The 20,083-nt window shown below is 43.4% G+C and overlaps 1 protein-coding gene and 1 non-coding gene across 17 annotated transcripts in view; one reads left to right on the plus strand and one right to left on the minus strand.

The window, feature by feature from the left end:
• LOC135133272 (uncharacterized) overlaps positions 1 to 16,599 on the plus strand; it is a 60,109-nt gene extending 43,510 nt beyond the window's left edge. For 11 of the 16 annotated variants that reach the window (XM_064061609.1, XM_064061610.1, XM_064061613.1 and 8 more), the window contains 2 exons: positions 9,567 to 9,739; positions 15,405 to 16,599. In XM_064061609.1, the coding sequence (XP_063917679.1) occupies positions 9,567 to 9,739; positions 15,405 to 16,259 (1,028 nt within the window). In that variant the 3' untranslated portion in view covers positions 16,260 to 16,599. The other 5 variants (XM_064061622.1, XM_064061624.1, XM_064061625.1 and 2 more) reach the window with 5 other exon arrangements.
• Positions 16,600 to 18,989: 2,390 nt separating this feature from the next.
• Positions 18,990 to 19,061, minus strand: Trnad-guc (transfer RNA aspartic acid (anticodon GUC)). Its single transcript has one exon. It is a non-coding gene; the product is annotated as a tRNA-Asp (tRNA).
• Positions 19,062 to 20,083: the final 1,022 nt, after the last annotated feature.

A 20,083-nucleotide genomic window follows, 5' to 3' on the forward strand; every position in this document is an offset into this window, starting at 1 on the left:
TCTTTACAGACGACAAACATATCTTTCCGGTATTCGCGGAATGGTTGGTCAAAACGGTCGGTATTTGGGGCACCCCAGGTGTCACCCCTGGGACCCATTCTCTCTCTTTCGCTCTAAACCTGGCCGCTCTATTGTGCAAAAACGAAGATAAATTCAACGAACTCAACAGCCACAACTTTTTCCTTAAACTGATCAAAGCAACCAAAGCTAGAGAGTCGCAAGTGACGAAAATCAAAATGGCGTACGTTAGATTGTTGGGGGCTTTTTTGGATCACGAAGCCGGGATTTTATGGATGACGGGGAGCAATTTGTGGGAGGATGTTCTCGGTTTGTGTTTGGTGAGCCGTGATGGTGTCGTCGTGGACGAGTGCAGTCGTTTCGTGCGAAAAATTTTGGAGAGGACTTTGGAGCACGACGAAAATTTCTGTGGGGGCGTTATCAAGAGGATCATGCTTCCGTTGGGGGAAAACATCTACAGCTGTATTAAGGGTTCAGAGGATGTGAGCGACGACGTTGTCACCGAGCGTCTTCAACCCACGCTGAAGCTGACGGGGAACGTGTTAGAGGAGTTAGTGAAAGGGGTCCAGCTTGAGGGAAAAGACTTCGGTTTGCTTTTCCTCTTCTTGAAGAATTTTCACCTGGAAGATCGCATCTGCGACTTCATGATGATAGCTCAAAAGAGGCCTCTTCTCTTCGACTTGAGTAAGATTGTCTTCATTATGCAGTTCTTGAAATTGTACGCAGAAGTAATTACCAACACTACCACCCTGGCAAAAGTGGCTGCCTCGATTAGCAAAATCCGGAGCAACTTTTTGCAAAACTTCCTCAAAGGAAGCATTATAGAGGGGATCGAGTTTATCAATTTCGGACTTTTGTTCTGGAAACTAGTAGAAACAAAATTTCCGTTGTGTGATGACGGCAACGTACCCCTTTCGCACAACTTGACAATGTTAATTTTCATGCCAAATTTAGCTTTTATGCTCAAATATTTAACGAAGGTGTCAGATTTAGAAGCAGAGTTTGAGAATGACGACATTCGACAGACCTTTTTTGTACGAATGATGAAAACAGCTCCATATGATATAAAAAGGTTATTTGCAGAGTGGCGTAAACGAATTATCAACGAAGATGATAATGTTAACGAAATATGTAAATGCGGTTTTCGAGTAATCAAAAACTCGAAAAGCTTGTTCTCGAGAGATCAAGCTGTGATCGTTTTTCGATTTTTCGTCTACTTCTTGAGCGACGTTGTCCGCATTGTCAGAGAAAATCCAGAAAAGCTCGACTTCTTGGTCAACGAAGTTTCATACATCAGAGAAATATTTAAGTTTGTTGGTGTTTTGGTTGACGATTTTGACTTTGTGTTGAAAGACGGTTTCGAAGTTACGTACGTGATGGCTCTATGTTTTGACTTTCTGGATATCACAGAGTGGTCGTCTGAAGTGGTGGTTGAAGTAATGAAGTTGGCCAATATTGCAACCGCTCATTACATGGCTCCCAATATGGCTTTGTTGGTTGAGGAGACTCCAGATTTGACAATAACCCGCTTGGGGCCTTTATTGTGTTCAAAGACACTTCACGAGTGTCCTGAAGTGCGGAAAGCCGCTTTAGACGTGGTGTGTACATCGTCTGCCATCTCTAGCAGCAGTAAGTATGCGTCTGACCCGTAATTTATAGTCGTGTTATCATCTTTACGTACAGACATATTTAATGCCTCGATAGGAGATAAAAATAATCGGCTTTAGCGTCAATTACGCCTGGTTAACTTTCACTTATTAGTTATAATCGTGTTAGTCATGAGTGCGTCAAAAATGGAAACTCATACGATCAGCAAAAATTTTATAGTTGAAAAGTTCATCAGTTTGAAAATCGACGACGATCCAAAAAACACACTGTTAGACCTCTGGAAGGATAAGAACGAAGTGAAATACACACTTTGTGTCTTCACGGAGTGGCTGCTGTCAACTGTCGACGCGTGGTGTACCTCAGGTGTCGCTCCCGGATCCCATACTACTTCGTTCACTTTGAGTCTAGCCGCCATTTTGTGTACAAACGAAGAGAGATTCGCCAGACTCAACAACAACAATTTTTTCGCGAAGTTGATCCGAGTGACGAAAGTGAGAGAGTCGGGGGTGGCGTCGGTCCAAATCGCCTACGTCAAGCTACTGAGTGCGTTTTTGGAGCACGAGGCGGGGGTCGAGTGGATGGTCGCTTGCAATTTTTGGGAGGACGTGCTCGAGTTGTGTGTGACGGGTAGTGGAGGGATCGTCAAAGAGAGTGTCAGTTGCGTTGGGAAACTTCTGGAGAAGGCAGTAGGCCACGACGAAAGCTTCTGCGACGGCGTCGTCAAAAAGATCATGCTTCCGTTGGGGGAGAACATCTACAGGTGCGTGAAAGCTTCCAGTGACGTGAACGAAGACGTTGCCACCGAGTTGCTGCGGACGTCGTTGAAGGTGATCGGGGACGTTCTGGAGTTTCTTTTGAGAGGGGTTTGCTTGGAGGGAAAGGACTTCGAAGTACTTTTTCTGTTTTTGAAGAACTTCCATCTCGAGGAGCGGATTTGCGACTTTATGATTATAGCCCAGAATAAGCGGCTTCTGTTCGATTTGAGCAAGATCATGTTCGTGATGCAGTTTTTGGAATTGTATGGAAACGTGATCACTAAGAACATCACCATGACGAAAATCAAGGCTTCGGTTGACAAAATCAGAAATAACTTCACCATGAACTTGTTCAAAGGGACTTTCTCGGAACAAGTGGAGTTTTGTCGTTTTAGTTTTCTATTTTGGAAGTTGATGGACTCTAAACTCCCTGATAAATATAGCAAAGAACGCACTCACTTTTCAAATGAACTGTTGTGTATGTTTATGGTTCCCGTGTACATTTTTTTATCAGACAAGTTCTCCTTGAAGTTGACCGTATTTGAAGAAGAAATAACAAATGACGATTTTCGATGCGCTTTGGAAGACAAGATGTGGTCAATGATTTCGTTCGATTTCATCCGTGCGATTTATTTTTGGGATTACCGAATCCTAAAAGACCCTAACCTTGGCGCTTTTTGCGAACAAGCCCTCAACACGAGCAAAAATTGCATCGTTTACTTTTCGAGAGAACAAGGAATTATGTATTTCCAGACTTTAGTCTATATTTTGATAGATTTCGTCTGGGTTACCGACAAGAATTCAGAAAAAATAGCTATTCTCGTCAAGGATTTTCCTTTTTGTCGCCAAATCTTCGAACAGATTGGTATTCTGATTGAGAAGTTTCAAATAACTTTGAAAGATTGCATCGAAACCACTTACGTCATAAACGTCTGTTTTGACTTCATGGCGTTAACAGAATGGAATCCCGCAGTGATAGTTGACACTATCAAAGTCATCAACATCGCAATTGCTCACTATATGGCACCCAACATGGCGCTTCTAGTCGAAGACGCCCCAGACCCCACAATAAATTCATTGGGACCTTTATTATACTCCAAATTGCTCCACAAGGACCCAAAAGTCAAAAACGTCGCTTTAGAGGTGATTGTCACCACCGCCACCATTTCCAACAAGAGTAAGTTACCCAACCAATTTAGAGGCTTATAATTTTATTGCTATTTTTCCTTTCACCGCGATAACATTCATCCGATAACAACGTTATCTCAATTCGTGCAAGTCTGTCACACTGTGTACACAACGCTTTAGTTTAGTACATCGCCGCTAATTGTTATCAACACAGATAACACTGGTGCGATAATCCCTCGCCTCGCGTCTCGCTTCGACCATTTATTTATTTGTGTTGGTGCAAAATGACGCCGTTCACGACCCACCGCATGTCAAAAGTCAAACAAATCGTGGAAAAATTTTGCGCGACGGAACTCGACGACGACGCAAAAAAAACTTTCGTACGACTTTGGTCGGCCAAGCCAGGTTGGTCTCTCAATCGCCACATCATCCCCTAATTTAATCTTTGTAGAGGAGAAACTCGTTCTTCGGGTGTGTGCGGAGTGGCTGACGCACGCCGTCGCTACGTGGAGTACCTCAAAACTCACCTCCGGACCCCGTTCTATCTGTTTCACCTTGAACCTGACCGCGCTGCTATGCGAAAACGAAAGCACCTTCAACCAACTCAACAACAACAATTTTTTCGCAAAACTAGTCAAAGCGACGAAGGCTACACAATCCAAAATAAAAAAAGTCAAACTAGCGTACATTAAACTGTTGAGTACTTTCTTGGAGCACGCCGCTGGAGTCGAGTGGTTAGTAGCTTGTTGTTTTTGGGAAGACATCATCGAGTGGAGTCTAACCGGCGACGACGACGTGGTCGCAAAAAGTACTCTCCTCTTGCAAAAAATCCTAGACAAAACCATCGACTCCGACGAAAATTTTTGCGATCGCGTGGTCAAAAAGATCATGGTGCCGTTAGGCGAAAACATCTACAGAGGTGTCAAGGTTTGCGGCGACGTGAGTGACGTGGAGGCGCTTCAACCGTCGTTGAAACTTATGGGAAACATTTTGGAACATTTTCTGAACGCTGTATACCTTGAGGGGTACAACTTCCGGGTACTTTTCGTCTTCTTGAGGAACTTCCACCTAGAGGAGCGGATTTGCGACTTTATGATCATAGCGCAAAACAAGCGGCTGCTGTTCGACTTGAGCAAAATCATGTTCGTGATGCAGTTCTTGGAGTTGTATGCGAACACTGTCACTGGTGGTACCACCCTGACGAAAGTTAGTGCTTCGGTGGTTAGAATTCAGAGCAACTTCATGGCGAACATGGTCAGAGGGACGTATCTCGAACAAGTGGACTTTTGCCCCTTTAGTATGTTATTTTGGAAGTTAATGGAGTCGAAAGTCCCCACTATTACGGCCAGGTTTTCTGGACAGTTCATGTTCCTTTTATCTATACCTTTCGGGTGCGTTATTATGAAGTACCTGATTAAATTAACAGAGATAGAAGAGGCCATTTCGCACGATCAGTTGCGTAGTGCTGTTGAAACGAAAGTGTGGGAAATGGTTTCGTACGATTACGTACGGGTGATGTATTTCTGGACTCGGAAAATATCGGATGGTACTGACACCGTCGCCATGTGTAAACACAGCTTTCTCGCTTTAGAAAAGTGCCTGAAGTACTTGAGTAGAGACCACGCCGTGACGTTTTTCCAGTGTTTCGTTTACTTCTTGGTAGATTTGCTCAATTCGGCCAAAGAAAGTCCGGAGAAGGTCGACGTATTGGTTGCAAAATTCCCCAACATCGACCAAATTTTTGAAATTGTGGGTACTCTCACCCAGACGTTCCAAATCGGGCTTAAGGACGCAGTCGAAACCACGTACGTCTTGCCTTTGTGTTTTGACTTTCTGGCTTTAGCCTCGTGGTCATCACAAGTCGTACTTTCCATAATCAACTTGATAAACACAGGTAGTGCCCATTATATGGCGCCTAATTTAGCACTACTGATGGAAGACACCCCAGACTCACCTTTAGCGTTACTAGGACCTTTATTATACTCCAAGTTACTCAATGACCATCCCGATATCCAAAGGGCCTCTTTGGACGTCGTTCGCACCATCGCGCGCATCTCCAGTACCAGTAAGTACTCGACGCAATTAATTATTATCGCGTATTTGCCTAAGCGTCAGTACCACCATGCCTCGCGCGCCGATCGTACCGCTAACTCTTACGTAGTTTCGCGTCCTCGTGATGGAAAAAGTGAACCGGTGCCGAAACAAGTTGAAACGCTTATTTAAAAAACTACTAAAGAAACGGTGTCGATTCGAAAAAGACGACTTCGACGAGTTGTTGACACACATTGCGCAATGGACCCCCACAGGTTTTTATTTCGTCTTGTCGTACCTCTAATTTAACTTAACCCTTCTAGAGCATAAAATCGCCAAACTCGTCACCAAATGGGTGAAAAAAGCCGTCACGAAGTGGAGTACCGCCAGAGTACCTTCACGCGATCTCGTCGTGTTCGTGGTGGATTTAATCCTCTTGTTGGTGCGCACCGAGGAAAAGTTCCGTGATTTGAAACGTAGTGATAATTTTTTCGTCAGTTTGTTCAGCGTTTTGAGGCAGGCCAAGCCTGAGTTGTCAATTAGGGTGTTGTTGGCGTTGGTGGAGCACCAGTCGGGTACTGACTTCGTGGTCGAATTGGGGCTGTGGAAGAGCGTGTTCGGGTTGCTGGCTTGCGGCGACCAAACACAGTGCGTTTGTTTCATGGCGAAGTTGTTACGCAAGAGCGGCTTCCAGAGCGACATCGTCAAAGAACTGGTACTACCTTTGGAAAACCACACGAAATTTTTTTCGCTTCTGTTGGAGCGGTGTCTAGAGGAAGTGTTTTCGGGCGTGGGCGACTTCGACGCGCTTTTCGCGTTTTTGGGGTACTACCGCTTCGACGACGATATTGGAGATCGAGCGTTGTCAAAGTCGTACGTTTTTGACTCGAGCAAAGTCCGCTTGACGATGCAGTTCGTGGAATTGTACGCCAAAATTACAAGCAAGAGTGTCACTAGGACGACCGTCGACGTCTCGCTTAAGAAAATCAAAAGCAGCTTTCTGACGAACTTGTCGAAGCAAAGCTTCGACGAAGTTATCGAGTTTTCGAGGTTCGGTCTTCTGTATTGGAGACTAATCGAGTCGAAGATCCCCGAAACTAATTCTTTCTCGGACCAAATAGTGGCCACGTTTTTGATCTCGCACTATGGTTTCGTCTTACGGAATTGTCTGACGTTGTCGAAGATCGAAGAAGCGTGTCTGACGGACGAAGTTCGGGATGTCTTCGTCGCTAAAGTTATGAAGATGTTGGGGGACGTGACCCGGTTGCACTTTATTTGGAGGGATCGTCTGATTGAGTCTCCCGATTTGGTCAAGTTTTGCGAAAACAGTCTATTGAGGGTGAAGGAGTGTCGGTACTACCTGTCGCGACACCAGGCTGTGGTGTTCTTCCAGACTCTCATCTACTTGACTAAGGATATAACGCTGGGGTTGAGTGAGTCAAGTGAGAAGATCCAGGTCGTGCGAGAGGATGCAGACTACATTTGCAAAATTTTTGACTTGTTGGGGATTTTTATCCAGGAGATTAGAATCACGTGGAAGGATACTGTGGAGGCGCTGGAGGTCGTCAATGTGTGTTTTGAGTTCTTAGAGTTGTGCGAGTGGTCGGAAGATGTCGTGGTTCAAGTTCTAACCGTGGTTAACGTCGCCGTTAAAAAATACATGTTGCCGAGTTTGGTACTCTTGGTGGATATTACTCAGGACTCGACTGTGGCTTTGTTGGGTACTTTTATGAAACTAAAGTTGGAAGAAAGCGGCGCGAAAGTGAAGACGGCCGCTTTGAAGGTGGTTTGCACCGTGGCGTACTTATCCAACGAGAGTAAGTACTACCAGTACTAACGTAACAATTTACTAACTCCCTAGTTATATTTTGCCAAATTCGCGTTTTTTAAAGATAGTGTCGAGCCGCAAACAGATAGAGGTTTTATATCGCAATCACTCCAGATAAGTTCATTTATCTCCCGATTGTGTCTCTGACAACATGAAACCCAATGTCGTTCCTTACTTGTTAAAAATGCAACGTCTACTCGATTTTTTTACGCAAGATCGCGAGCACAACGTCGCTGTCGCCGTCGAAAAATTCTCTTCGTTGCTCCATCGTCAAGAAACCGAAGGTCAGTTTTGTGAAACTCTCGTCATGCGCTAATTCGAACTTGTAGGGATCGAGTCCGCCCTAGTACTAGTACCGCTTTTCACGGAATGGATCAAGAAGGCGGTGACTTTATGGAGCGTGACGGGGGCGAAGCCCCGCGCCCCCATAGTCTGTTTTACCGTGCGCATAGCCACCATGTTGTCGAAAAACGAGGAGGTTTTTTGCGAGTTGAACAAAGATAGCTTGTTTTTGAAGTTAATAGCGGTTTTGGATTTGAGGGAGGACGATAGGAGCTACTTGGAGTTGCTGGAGGGGTTTTTGGAGCACGAATCCGGGGTGGAGTGGATTGTAGCGTACGACTTCTGGGAGGACGTTTTCAAAAGCCACTGCGACGAAAGCGCCCACTTCATAGCCAAACTTTTGGAGAAGACGATAGACCGGGAGGAGTTTTGCGTCAGAGTGATCAAGAGGTTGATAGGACCTGTTTTTTCCGATTGTGGGTCAAGTTCCGTGGCGTTATCGGCTGGAGTGTTGGAAAATTTTTTGCGCCGGTTGGACCTCCGCATTCCTCTGCTTTTTTACGAAAATTGTCAAAGCATCCCCGAGTTGTCGTGCGATTTCGAAAAGAACAAGGTTGTGTATACGTTGCAGATGCTCGAGTTGTACAAGGCCAATGACAAGAGTGCTAGTGCTAATATTGACTCTGCGCTTGATAAAATCAGGGCGACGTTCATATCGAGTATTTGTAGTCGGAATTTCGAGCACGTCATCGAGCTGTGCGATTTCGGCCAGATTTACTGGACCTTCGTCGACGCCAAAATCTCCAAGCTCCCCCACCACACCGTCTTCCTCATCATCCCCTTACTCTCGCCGCACTTCACCCTCAGCATGAAGTACTTCCCCAAGGCCGACGAGGACATCGACGACCTCTTCGACGAGTACCGCAAGGGCTACGTCGACAGCATGCTCAGCCGGATGTCGCACGACTCCATCCGCTCGTGCTACAAGTGCCGGGACGGCCTCCTGGAGCGCGCCGAGCTCTTCGAGCTCGCCGTGGCCTCCACCGGGTGCCTGAAGCGCACGCGCCACCTCTTCTGCAAGGACGCCGCCGTCATGGTCTTCCAGACCATCGTCTACATCCTGAGGGACTTCGTGCGCACGATGAAGAAGTTCCCCGAGACGCTCGCCAACTTCGGCGACCAGTTCGACTACTTCTTGGGCAACTTCGAGCTGCTGTGTTTGCTCGTCGACGACTTCGGCATAACGTGGTGCGACATCTACGAGATCATCTACGTCCTGCCCGCGAGCTTCGACTTCTTGACGATGCTGCGGTGCCCGGTCGACGTGACCGTGCAGGTGCTGCGCCTGATCGACGTCACGATCGCCAAGAGCGTCGCGCCGAACCTGACGCTGCTGATCGACAGCACGCACAACCTCTTCGGGCCGCTGCTCTACGTCAAGCTCCGCGACGACGTCGCCGAGGTGCGGAACGTCGCCTTGGCGGTCATTCGCACGGTAGCTCGTATGGCGTACATCAGTAAGTCAAAAAAAAAGAAATGGCGTTTACCGCAAGGGTCCTTTTGGGACCGCTACTACTCCGATATACATTTTTTACTCTAAATGCGCTTCCAACAAGCTGTTGGTGTTAATTTGGTTTTTTTTTTAGAATTTCCCCATGTTACAACATATATAGAGAATTTACCACAAGGGTTCTTTTTGGACCCACTACTATTTCGATATCTATATATTTTAGTCTAAATGTGCCTCCGACAATAACAGATTGTCTTATTTTTATCGGTTTGTTTAAAAAAAAAGGCGTACCGCAGGGTTCCATCTTGGGCCCGTTGTTGTTTCTCTTTCTGTGTATTTTAGCTCAAACGTGCCCGTAACATATTTTTTGCGTGTTGGTATTAATTTGGTGTTTTTTTTCGTTTAGAATTTCCGTCCTTGCAAAAAGTATTAATGGATTCGGAGTTGCCGACCCTTGTGGTGAAGATGTCGACGTGCGATGGTGAAAGTTTCGTTCGGGCCACTGCGATCAAGTGCTTACAGGAGATGATCCAAGTCGAAGAAATCTGGAATAACGCTTTGAAAACGGAAGATCTATCGGTAAGTTTAACAATAGAGGGAGAGAGTGAGATAGAGAAAGAGATCTAGGGAGAGAGTGAAAGACTTGAGTTGAGAGAGAGAGAGAGAGAGAGCATGATATATGAGCAACCAAAACTGCAGTAATTTTTAGAGATAGAGGAGAGATATCTGTGGAGGCAGAGAAACCAGGGGAGGGTAAAGATTTGGAGAGATCGAAAAAGATTTGGGGAAAAAGAGAGAAAGACCTAGGGAAAAGGGAACTAGATTTGGAAAAAGAGAGAAATTTGAAAAAGAGGTGACTTGAAAAAACGCAGAAGGGTCTTGTGGAAGAGAGATGTGGAGAAAGAGAGTGAGGGAAAAAAGAGAAGGACATCTGGAAGAGAGTAAGAAAGACTTGGGAAAATACAGAGACCTTGGGGAAATAGAGAGAGAGACTTGGAGAAAGAGAGAGACTTGTGGAAATTGAAAAAAAGATTAGGGGAAATAGAGAGAGAAACTTTGGGAAATAGAGAAATAGCGTTGGGGAAAGTAGACAGATATTTCAGGAAAACGAGAGAGAGAGAGAGGCTTGGGGAAAATGGAGGGAGAGACTTGGGGGAAATAGAGAGAGAGACTTGGGGGAAAAAGAAAGAGACACTTGAGGGAAAAAGAGAGAGACTTGAGGGAAAAAGAGAGACTTGGGGAAAAAGAGGGAGCCTGGGGGAAATAAAGAGAAAGACTTGCGGAAAAAAGAGAGAGACTTGGGGAAAATAGAGACAGATACAGAGTTGGAAAAAATAGAGAGAGGGAGAGAGACTTGGGAGACATAGAGCGACATAGACTTGGGGAAAATAGAGAGAGAGAGAGAGACTTGGGGGAAATAGAGAGAGACTTAGGGCAAATAGAGAGAAAGTTTTCAGGGAAATAGAGAGAGAGATCTGGGGGAAATAGAGATTTGGGAGAAATAAAGAGAGATTTGGGGGAAATAGAGAAAAAGACTTGCGGAAAATAGAGAGAGACTTGCGGAAAATAGAGAGAGACTTGGGAGAAGTAGAGAAAGAGAGAAACTTGGGGGAAATAGAGAGAGACTTGGGGAAAATAGAGAGAGAGACTTGGGGAAAAGAGAGAGAGAAAGAGACTTGGGGGAAATAGAGAGAGACTTAGGGCAAATAGAGAGAAAGTTTTCAGGGAAATAGAGAGAGAGAGATCTGGGGGAAATAGAGAGATTTGGGAGAAATAGAGAGAGATTTGGGGGAAATAGAGAGAGACTTGGGGAAAATAGAGAGAGAGACTTGGGGAAAAGAGAGAGAGAGACTTGAGGGAAATAGAGAGAGAAAGAGACTTGGGGGAAATAGAGAGACTTAGGGGAAATAGAGAGAAAGTTTTGGGGGAAATAGAGAGAGAGATTTGGGGGAAATAGAGGGAGATTTGGGGGAAATAGAGAGGGAAATTTGGGGGAAATAAAGAGATTTGGGGAAAATAGACAGAGACTTGGGAGAAATAGAAGAGAGACTTGGGGAAAATAGAGAGAGAGAGAGTTGGGGAAATAGAGAAAAGGTTTTGAGGGAAATAGAGAGAGAGACTTGGGAGAAATAGAGAGAGAGAGAGAGAGAGAGAGAGAGAGAGAGAGAGACTTGGGGGAAAGAGAGAGACTTGGGGAAAATAGAGAGAGAGACTTGGGGAAAAGAGAGAGAGACTTGAGGGAAATAAAGAGAGAAAGAGACTTGGGGGAAATAGAGAGAAAGTTTTGGGGGAAATAGAGAGAGAGATTTGGGGGAAATAGAGAGAGATTTGGGGGAAATAGAGAGGGAGATTTGGGGGAAATAGAGAGAGAGAGACTTGCGGAAAATAGAGAGAGACTTGGGAGAAATAGAGAGAGAGAGAGACTTGGGGGAAATAGAGAGAGAGACTTGGGGAAAATAGAGAGAGAGAGAGAGTTGGGGAAATAGAAAAAAGGTTTTGGAGGAAATAAAGAGAGAAACTTGGGGAAAAGAGAGAGAGAGAGACTTGGGGGAAATAGAGAGAGACTTAGGGGAAGTAGATAGAAAGTTTTGGGGGAAATAGAGAGAGAGATTTGGGGGAAATAGAGAGAGATTTGAGGGAAATAGAGAGAGAGATTTGGGGGAAATAGAGAGAGAGAGAGAGAGACTTGTGGGAAAAGAGAGAGAGAGAGAGAGACTTGAGGGAACTAGAGAGAGAGAGAAACTTGGGGGAAATAGAGAGAGACTTAGGGGAAATAGAGAAAAAGTCTTGGGTAAAATAGAGAGAGAAACTTTGGGGAAATAGAGAGAAATTTGGGGGATATGGAGAGAAAGACTTTCGGGAAATAAAGAGAGACTTGGGGAAAAAAAAGAGAGACTTGGAGGAAATAGAGAAAGACTTGGGGGAAAAGAGAGACCTGGGGAAAAAAGAGAGGCTGAGGGGAAATAGAGAGAGATTTAAGGGAAAAAAAGAGAGGAATCTAGCGATGGTAAAGAGACTTTAGAGAGAGCAACTTGGGGGAAACACAGAGAGATTTGGGGAAAGAGAAAAACTTGGGGAAGTATAGATAGACTTGGGGGAAATAGAGAGGGAATTCGGGGAAATAAAGAAAGAGACTTCGGGAAAATAGAGAGAGAAGGAGACTTGGAGAAAATAGGGAAATAGACTAGGGAAAAATGAAGAGAGAGAGAAAGACTTTCGGAAAATAGAGAGAGACTTGGGGGAATAGAGCGAGAGAAACTTGGGGAAAATAGGGAGCGAGACTTGGGGAAATAGAGAGAGAGAGACTTGGGGAAAATAGAGAGAGAAACTTGGGGAAAATAGAGAGAAACTTGGGGGAAACACACAGAGAGAGATTTGGGGAAAGAGAGAAACTTGGGGAAGCGCAGGGAGAGACTTGTTTTTCAATTGAGAGATTTGGGGGAAATAAAGAGACCTGGGGAAATAGAGATTTGAAGAAAATAGAGTGAGGGAGAGACTTGGGTGAAATAGAGAGAAAGAGATTTGGGGAAAATGGAGAGAAAGAGATTTGGGTGAAATGGAAAGAGAGACTCTGAGGAAATAGAGAGAGAGAGACTCGGGGGAAAGAGAGAGAGAGAGAGAGAGAGACTGAGGGAGATTTGGGGGGAATGGGGAGAGACTTGGGAGAAATAGAGATACTTGGAGAAAATAGTGAGAAAGACTTGCGGGAAATACACACACAGAAAGAGAAACAGAGACTTGGGGGGAAAGAAAAAGACTTGGGGCAAAAAGGGAAAGGGACTTGGGGAAAATAGAGAAAGATTTGTCGGAAACACACTCAGAGACACTTGGGGAAAGAGAGCGAGAGAAATTTGGGGAAGTATAAGGAGAGATTTGGGGGAAATAGAGAGAAGGACTTGGGGGAAATAGAGAAAGAAACTTGGAGGAAATAGAGGGAAAGATTTGGGGGAAATAGAAAGAGAGACTTGGGGGAAATAGAGAGAGACTTAGGGGAAATAGAGAGAGACTTAGGGGAAATAGAGAGAAAGTTTTGGGGGAAATAGAGAAAGATATTTGGGGGAAATAGAGAGAGAGACTTGATGGAAAGAGAGAGAAACTTGGGAAAAAAAGAGAGACCTGGGGAAAAAAGAGAGAGAAACTTGGGGGAAACACAGAGAGAGAGATTTGGGGAAAGAGAGAAACTTGGCGAAGTACAGATAGACTTGGGGGAAATAGAGGGAGACTTCGGGGAAATAAAGAGAGAGACTTGGGGAATATAGAGAGAGAGGGAGACTTGGAGAAAGTACGGAAAGAGACTTAGGAAAAATGGAGAGAGAGAGAGAGAGAGAGACTTGGGGAAAATAGAAAGAGACTTGGGGGAAATAGAGCGAGAGAAACTTGGGAAAAATAGAGAGAGAGAGAAACTTGAGTGAAATAGAGAGAGAGATAGAGAGAGACTTAGGGGGAATAGAGAAAGAGTCTTGGGGGAAATAGAGAGAGATTTAGCGGAAATAGAGAGAAAGTTTTGAGGGAAATAGAGAAAGATATTTGGGAGAAATAGAGATAGAGACTTAGGGGAAATAGAGAGAGACTTTGGAGAAATAGAAAGTTTTTGGGGAACTAGAGAGAGACAGAGAGACTTGGGAGAACTAGAGAGAGACAGAGAGAGAGTTAGGGGAAATAGAAAGCGACTTGGGGGAAATAGAGAGAAAGACTTGGGAAACTACAGACGGAGACTTGAGGGAAAGAGAGAGAGAGAGAGAGAGAGATTAGGGGAAAATAGAGAGAAAGACTTTCGGGAAATAGAGAGAGACTTGGGGGAAAAAGAGAGAGACTTGGAGGAAATAGAGAGAGACCTGGGGAAAAAAGAGAGGCTGAGGGGAAATAGAGAGAGATTTGAGGGAATAAGAGAGAGGGATCTAGCGATGATAAAGAAACTTTAGAGAGAGCAAGTTGGGGGAAACACACGCTGAGATTTGGGGAAAGAGAGAAACTTGGAGAAGTATAGACAGACTTGGGGAAAATAGAGAGAGAGGGAGACTCGGGGAAAATAGGGAAAAAGACTTGGAAAAAATGGAGAGTGAGAGAAACTTGAGGGAAATAGAGAGAAACTTGGGAAAAATAGAGAGAGACTTGGGGGAAATAGAGAGAGAGACTTGGGGAAGTAAAGAGAGAGAGACTTGGGGAAAATAGAGAGAGACCTAGGGAACGTACAGAGAGGAACTTGGGGGAAACACACAGAGAGATTTGGGGAAAGAGAGAAACTTGGGGAAGTATAGATAGACTTGGGGAAGTATAGATAGACTTGGGGGAAATAGAGGGAGACTTCGGGGAAATAAAGAGCGAGACTTGGGGAAAATAGAGAGAGAGGGAGACTTGGAGAAAATAGGGAAAGAGACTTGGGGAAAATAGAGAGAGAATTGGGGGAAATAGAGCGAGAGAAACTTAGGAAATAGAGAGAGAGATTTGGGGAAAATAGAGAGAGACCTGGGGAAGATAGAGAAACTTGGGGGAAACACACAGAGAGAGAGATTTGGGGAAAGAGAGAAACTTGGGAAAGTACAGGGAGAGACTTTTGGGATTTTTTTTCTATTGAGAGAGATTTGGGGGAAATAAAGAGACCTGGGGGAAATAGAGAGAGAGACTCAGAGGAAATAGAGAGAGAGACTCGAGACAATTAGAGAGAGAGAGAGAGACTCGGGGGAAATAGAGAGACTCGGGGGAAATGGAGGGAGAGACTCGGGGGAAATAGAGAGAGAGACTCAGAGGAAATAGAGAGAGAGAGAAAAACGTGAGAAACAAGGAAAAGAACCTGGCGAATGAAAGCCTGACATAAAACCACTTGGGGAAAGATGGAAACTTGAGGAAAGAGAGAAACTTGGGGAAAGAGAGAGAGTAACCTGGGGAAAGAGAACATGAGAGAGCGACTTACTTAAAAAGGAAGATATAAAGAGAGACTGGGGAAAGAGAACGATTTAAGGAAAGAGGGAGAGATAGGCAAAGATAGATTTGAAGAAAAAGAGAAACCTGTAGAAAAACAGAGAAAAAGACCTGGGGAAAGAGATTGGGATCTATAAAAAGAGCGAGAAAAGAAACTTGGCGGAAAAAAAGAATCGGGAAAGGTAGGCCTGGAGAAAAATATAAAAAGAGAGACCTGGGAAAGCGATTTGGGGAAAGGGGGGCGCGAGAGAGAGAGAGAGAGAGAATGGGAGACTTGGGGCGGGGAGTGTTCTCGAAAATGTTTCACTGACCTTATCTTTTACAGCAAAAAATGCGCGACATCCTGCTGAACGAGACCGAGGGCATCGTCCGCGTGGAGGCGGCGACGTTCATGTGCGTCGCCTACGAGCACCAGCAGTTCCCGAAGGACAGCCTCGACGCCATCTACGAGACCATGATCTACTCGTCGACGACCGACCTCCACTGGGAAGTCAAAGTACGCGCCCTCAACTTCTGGGACAAGGTGATCAAGAACCACCTCCAGAACCAGGGCATGATCGACGGCAGCTTCCCGAACGTGACGTTCTCGAAGGAGCACCGGAAGATCGTCACCCTCACCGACTCGGAGATCCGCAAGCGCTTGCTCAAGGTCCTCGGCCAGCTCAGCGCCATCGGCTGCCTCGGCGTGCTGACGGCCGCCATCAAAGACGACTGTGATATGGAGGTGTCGAAGACGGCGGTCAAGATCACGCAGAAGCTGGTGGACCTGCTGAAGAAGTACGCGGTGGGCGGGGAGTGCAGCGGCCCGACGAGCCCGATCCCGACGGAGAGCGGCATGTCGATGAGCTCGGGGATCTCGGTGGACGAGTCGATGGACTCGCCGCGGTCGAGTCAGCCGGATTTGAACGAGGAGATCATCGAGCAGATCGTGAACGCGAAGGACGCGAGCTTGCTGAAGGGGGTGTACGCGCCGAGCGACTACGGCTCGGTGAGCAACTACGACTTCCAGGTGCGGAAGATCGTGACGCCGACGGAGTTTCTGCAGTTCACGCACCAGGACCTGAACAACATCATCGCGGAGAAGAAGAAGTGGCTGAACGGGATCGAGGATTTGGGGTCGCTGTTGGACGACATGCTGAAGACGTACGACGAGGACGTTAACAGTATGGATTGTTATTAGGGGGCGGCCGCCTGCGAGCTGGGGTTGGCGAGCGTAAGATTTATCTCACTGACGTTGTTTTAGTTTAGTTAAGTCGAGTCACGAACTGAGTCATTCCTTGTCATTTTTGATGGAGCGAGTGTGCGAAAGGTGTGAATGTGAATGAAATTATACTGATAATAACGGAGTGCCATTTATCATGTTAGGAGTTTTCTATGAAATGTAGCGTTAAGTCGTAAGCTAAGAGTAATTAAGATTTTTTATTGTCTATTATATAGATAAGTGTTGAAGTGTGTACCTAATATTTGTTAATGTTTTTATTGTCTACCCGTTACTTTTATAATAAAATGAAAATTTTGTTTATGAGTGTTTTTATTTCCCGAGCGTAAGCAAAGGAAGTATTGTAATCGAGTCCGTCGGCCGACTCTCTACTTTTACGTTTTCTCGATCTTTCATGACCCCTAGAAGACGAAGAAATAGGTCTCCCATTTCCGTCTGTCTGTCCGTCTGTCCGTCTGTCCGTCCGTCTGTCCGTCTGTCCGTCTGTCCGTCTGTTGTCACGGATTTTTATTAGACAGATAATCTCCGAAAGTACTCGACCGATTGTTGTGAAATTTTGTACTTATATTAAGAATATCATGTAGATGGTAAAACGCTAACCAAAATTTGTCGAATCATCCCCACCACTAAAGCGATGACGTCACTTCAAAATTGTACATAGTAAATGGGTTTTCAATTGTATAAAATAACATAGTCCTACACATGTAGTTTACAACTCTGAATCGACTTTTCACCCGAAACGTCCAGATTTTTGGAAAAAAAATCAAAATTATAAAACAACATTTTGAAATTTAATTTTTAATCTGCTAACCAGAATGCTTTGAAATGTTGCAGATGTTTTAAGGCTATAAAGAGCATCATAAATCTTTAGTCAAAAAATATTTGCTTATCCCCTCCAAAAACTTGATGACGTCAGCTCAAAAGTTTGTGGAATAAATCATATCTAAAATGTACAAAATATGATGAGTCTGTACTTGTGAACTATCACTCCATTAATATTTTTTGGATTTGCATATACAGGGTGACTCAAAAAAATTAATGAATGCGTAAATATATTTTATTGATTTAATCAGGAACTACAAAACCGAATTCTCTGAAATCTTGCAGATGTTTTAAGGTCATAAAGAGCATAATAAATGTTTAGTCAAAATATATTTGCTTATCCCCTCCAAAAACTTGATGACGTCAGCTCGAAAGTTTGCCGAATAAATCATATCTAAAATGTACAAAATATGATGAGCCTGTACTTGTCATTTATCACTCCATTCATATTTTTTGGATTTGCATATACAGAGTGACTCAAAAAAATTAATGAATGCGTAAATTTATTTTATTGATTTAATCAGGAACTACAAAACCGAATGCTTTGAAATCTTGCAGATGTTTTAAGGTTATAAAGAGCATAATAAATTTTTAGTCAAAATATATTTGGTTATCTTCTACAAAAAACTGATGACGTCAGCTCAAAAGTTTTCCGAATAAATCGTATCTAAAATGTACAAAATATGATGAGTCTGTACTTGTGATTTATCATTCCATTCATATTTTTGGATTTGCATATGCAGGGTGACTCAAAAAAATTAATGAAGGCGTGAATTTATTTTATCGATTTAATCAGGAATTACAAAACCGAATGCTTTGAAATCTTGGGAATATTTTAAAGTTATTATAAGCATGGTAAACTTTTGTTCAAAATGTATTTGTTCATCCCTCCTAAAAAAATTGATGACGTCACCCTTAAATTTTGCTGAATAAATCCTATCTAAAATGCAAAAAATATGATGAGTTTGTACTTGTGATTTATCATTCCATTCATATTTTTTAGATTTTCTTAAGAGGTGGTTCAAAAGAATTAATGAAGTCAATTTATTTTATTGATTAAATTAAAGGCAACACTTATTATTAGTATTACACCCCAACCAACCCAATTTGGTAGACACAAAATTTGTTAAAGGAAAAACTCGGTTGAAACATAAGGGTAGCACGCTTATTTACATCGACTTTAACATTACAGACCTGCATTTGTTTTATGCGTTCACTTGATTCCGCGAATGTGAAATAGACATGTTTATAATCAACCAATTGTGAATTTCACCGTCAAGAATTAAAATAAAACCCAATGTTTTATATAATAAGCGGAAGTCGAAGCAATAAAACCGACGGTCGTTTTGTTTACAGTTTCTGTGTTTGGCTCTCACGTATGCTGTTACGCCTGTCATCTTAAATTAACAATGTTTATACATACACGATTTTCAGTTGCCTCTGATACGTAGGTATACGTGAGTAAATTGTTTCGTTATTTTATTGATTATTACAAATCAATATTCAAACGACCCAATTCATTTTCCCGAAAATTTGAGAATATAATAATTTTATTCTTAGTATTACACTACATCTATCCCAACTGATATACGTGTCCTTGCAAAAATGTTGATGACGTCATCGCAATTTTTTTTAAATTCCCACTACAAAAATGTAATGAGAAAAAAAACACAATAGGCATGCAGTCGTCAAGTTTCCGACAGCGAGGGAAGTACTGTCTAAACTCTTTAGACCAATTTTTTTTTTTGGTGTTGGCAAAAATTAAGCTTCGTGTCGTCGTAAAATGACAGGATTAGTTCAGTAGTGTTTGGGAATTGATATCAAATACGAAGTTAATTTATTAAACAAAAAAAAAAAAGAAAAAAAAGCCTCCCCGGCGGGGAATCGAACCCCGGTCTCCCGCGTGACAGGCGGGGATACTGACCACTATACTACCGAGGACTGCGTTGACAAGTTTTCTTTAAACTGGGATATCAAGTGTATCCAGCTCCAACTATCCAAAGTTCAATTTATTTTTAAGTTCAGTAATGATTAAGAGTATGGATCTATTCTACAGCTACACTAAAGTATATGAAAACTAAAAATTAGCGAAGAAATCCCACAAAGATAGCAAAAAGTCAAACCATGTTGGAGTTTTAGTATTTTTCCGCTTTTCTCCGCATTTTTTTGTAGACTTTTTGTCGTGTTTTTAAAAGCTGTTTGTCGTAGTTTCCTAAACTTCATTGTTGTCTTTGTTTTGTCGTTTTTGTGGCGTTTTTTATCGTCTTTTTGCTGTTGGTCGTATAGGATTTCAGACGAATCTGCATCGCGGCTGGCTTTGATAAGTTGGGGTTTAAACCATGTTGGAGTTCTCGTATTTTTCCGCTTTTCTCCGCATTTTTTGTAGACTTTTTTGTCGTGTTTTTATAAGCTTTTTGTCGTAGTTTCCTGAACTTCATTGTTGTCTTTGTTTTGTCGTTTTGTGGCGTTTTTTATCGTCGTTTTGCTGTTGTTGGTCGTATAGGATTTCAGACGAATCTGCATCGCGGCTGGCTTTGATAAGTTGGGGTTTACGTTGGTATGAAAGAAATATCCCCATGTCACTTTGTCAGATTTAGGGTTGCTACACCTTGCTGTCATTTTAACTATTTTGTCAAAATGTGTGACAGCAACTGTCAAAATCTATTTTTGTTGTTCTGCGACTTTTTTTCTCGTGTTTGCCATTTTTTGTGTTAAGTTTTTTCGCACCTTTTGGTGATTTTTTTGTCCCTTCTTTTTCGTCTTTCACTTGCCGAGTTTTGCTTCGTTGTTTTTATCACGTTTCCTTTGTCGTCATTTTTTGTGGATTTTTTTTTGCAATCCAACAACAAAAAATTAGCGAAAGAACGCAGAAATATAGGAAAAGATCGGATTTTGTTATATTTTTGTCGTATTTTTCACTTTTGTTTTAACATTTTTTTAAACAGAATTTCTTGTTGTACTCC

The sequence above is a fragment of the Zophobas morio genome, unplaced genomic scaffold (genome assembly GCF_036711695.1).
Source record: "Zophobas morio isolate AGI-343-1 ecotype UQ-CSIRO unplaced genomic scaffold, CSIRO_AGI_Zmor_V1 ptg000021l, whole genome shotgun sequence".
Taxonomy (NCBI): Eukaryota; Metazoa; Arthropoda; class Insecta; order Coleoptera; family Tenebrionidae; genus Zophobas; species Zophobas morio.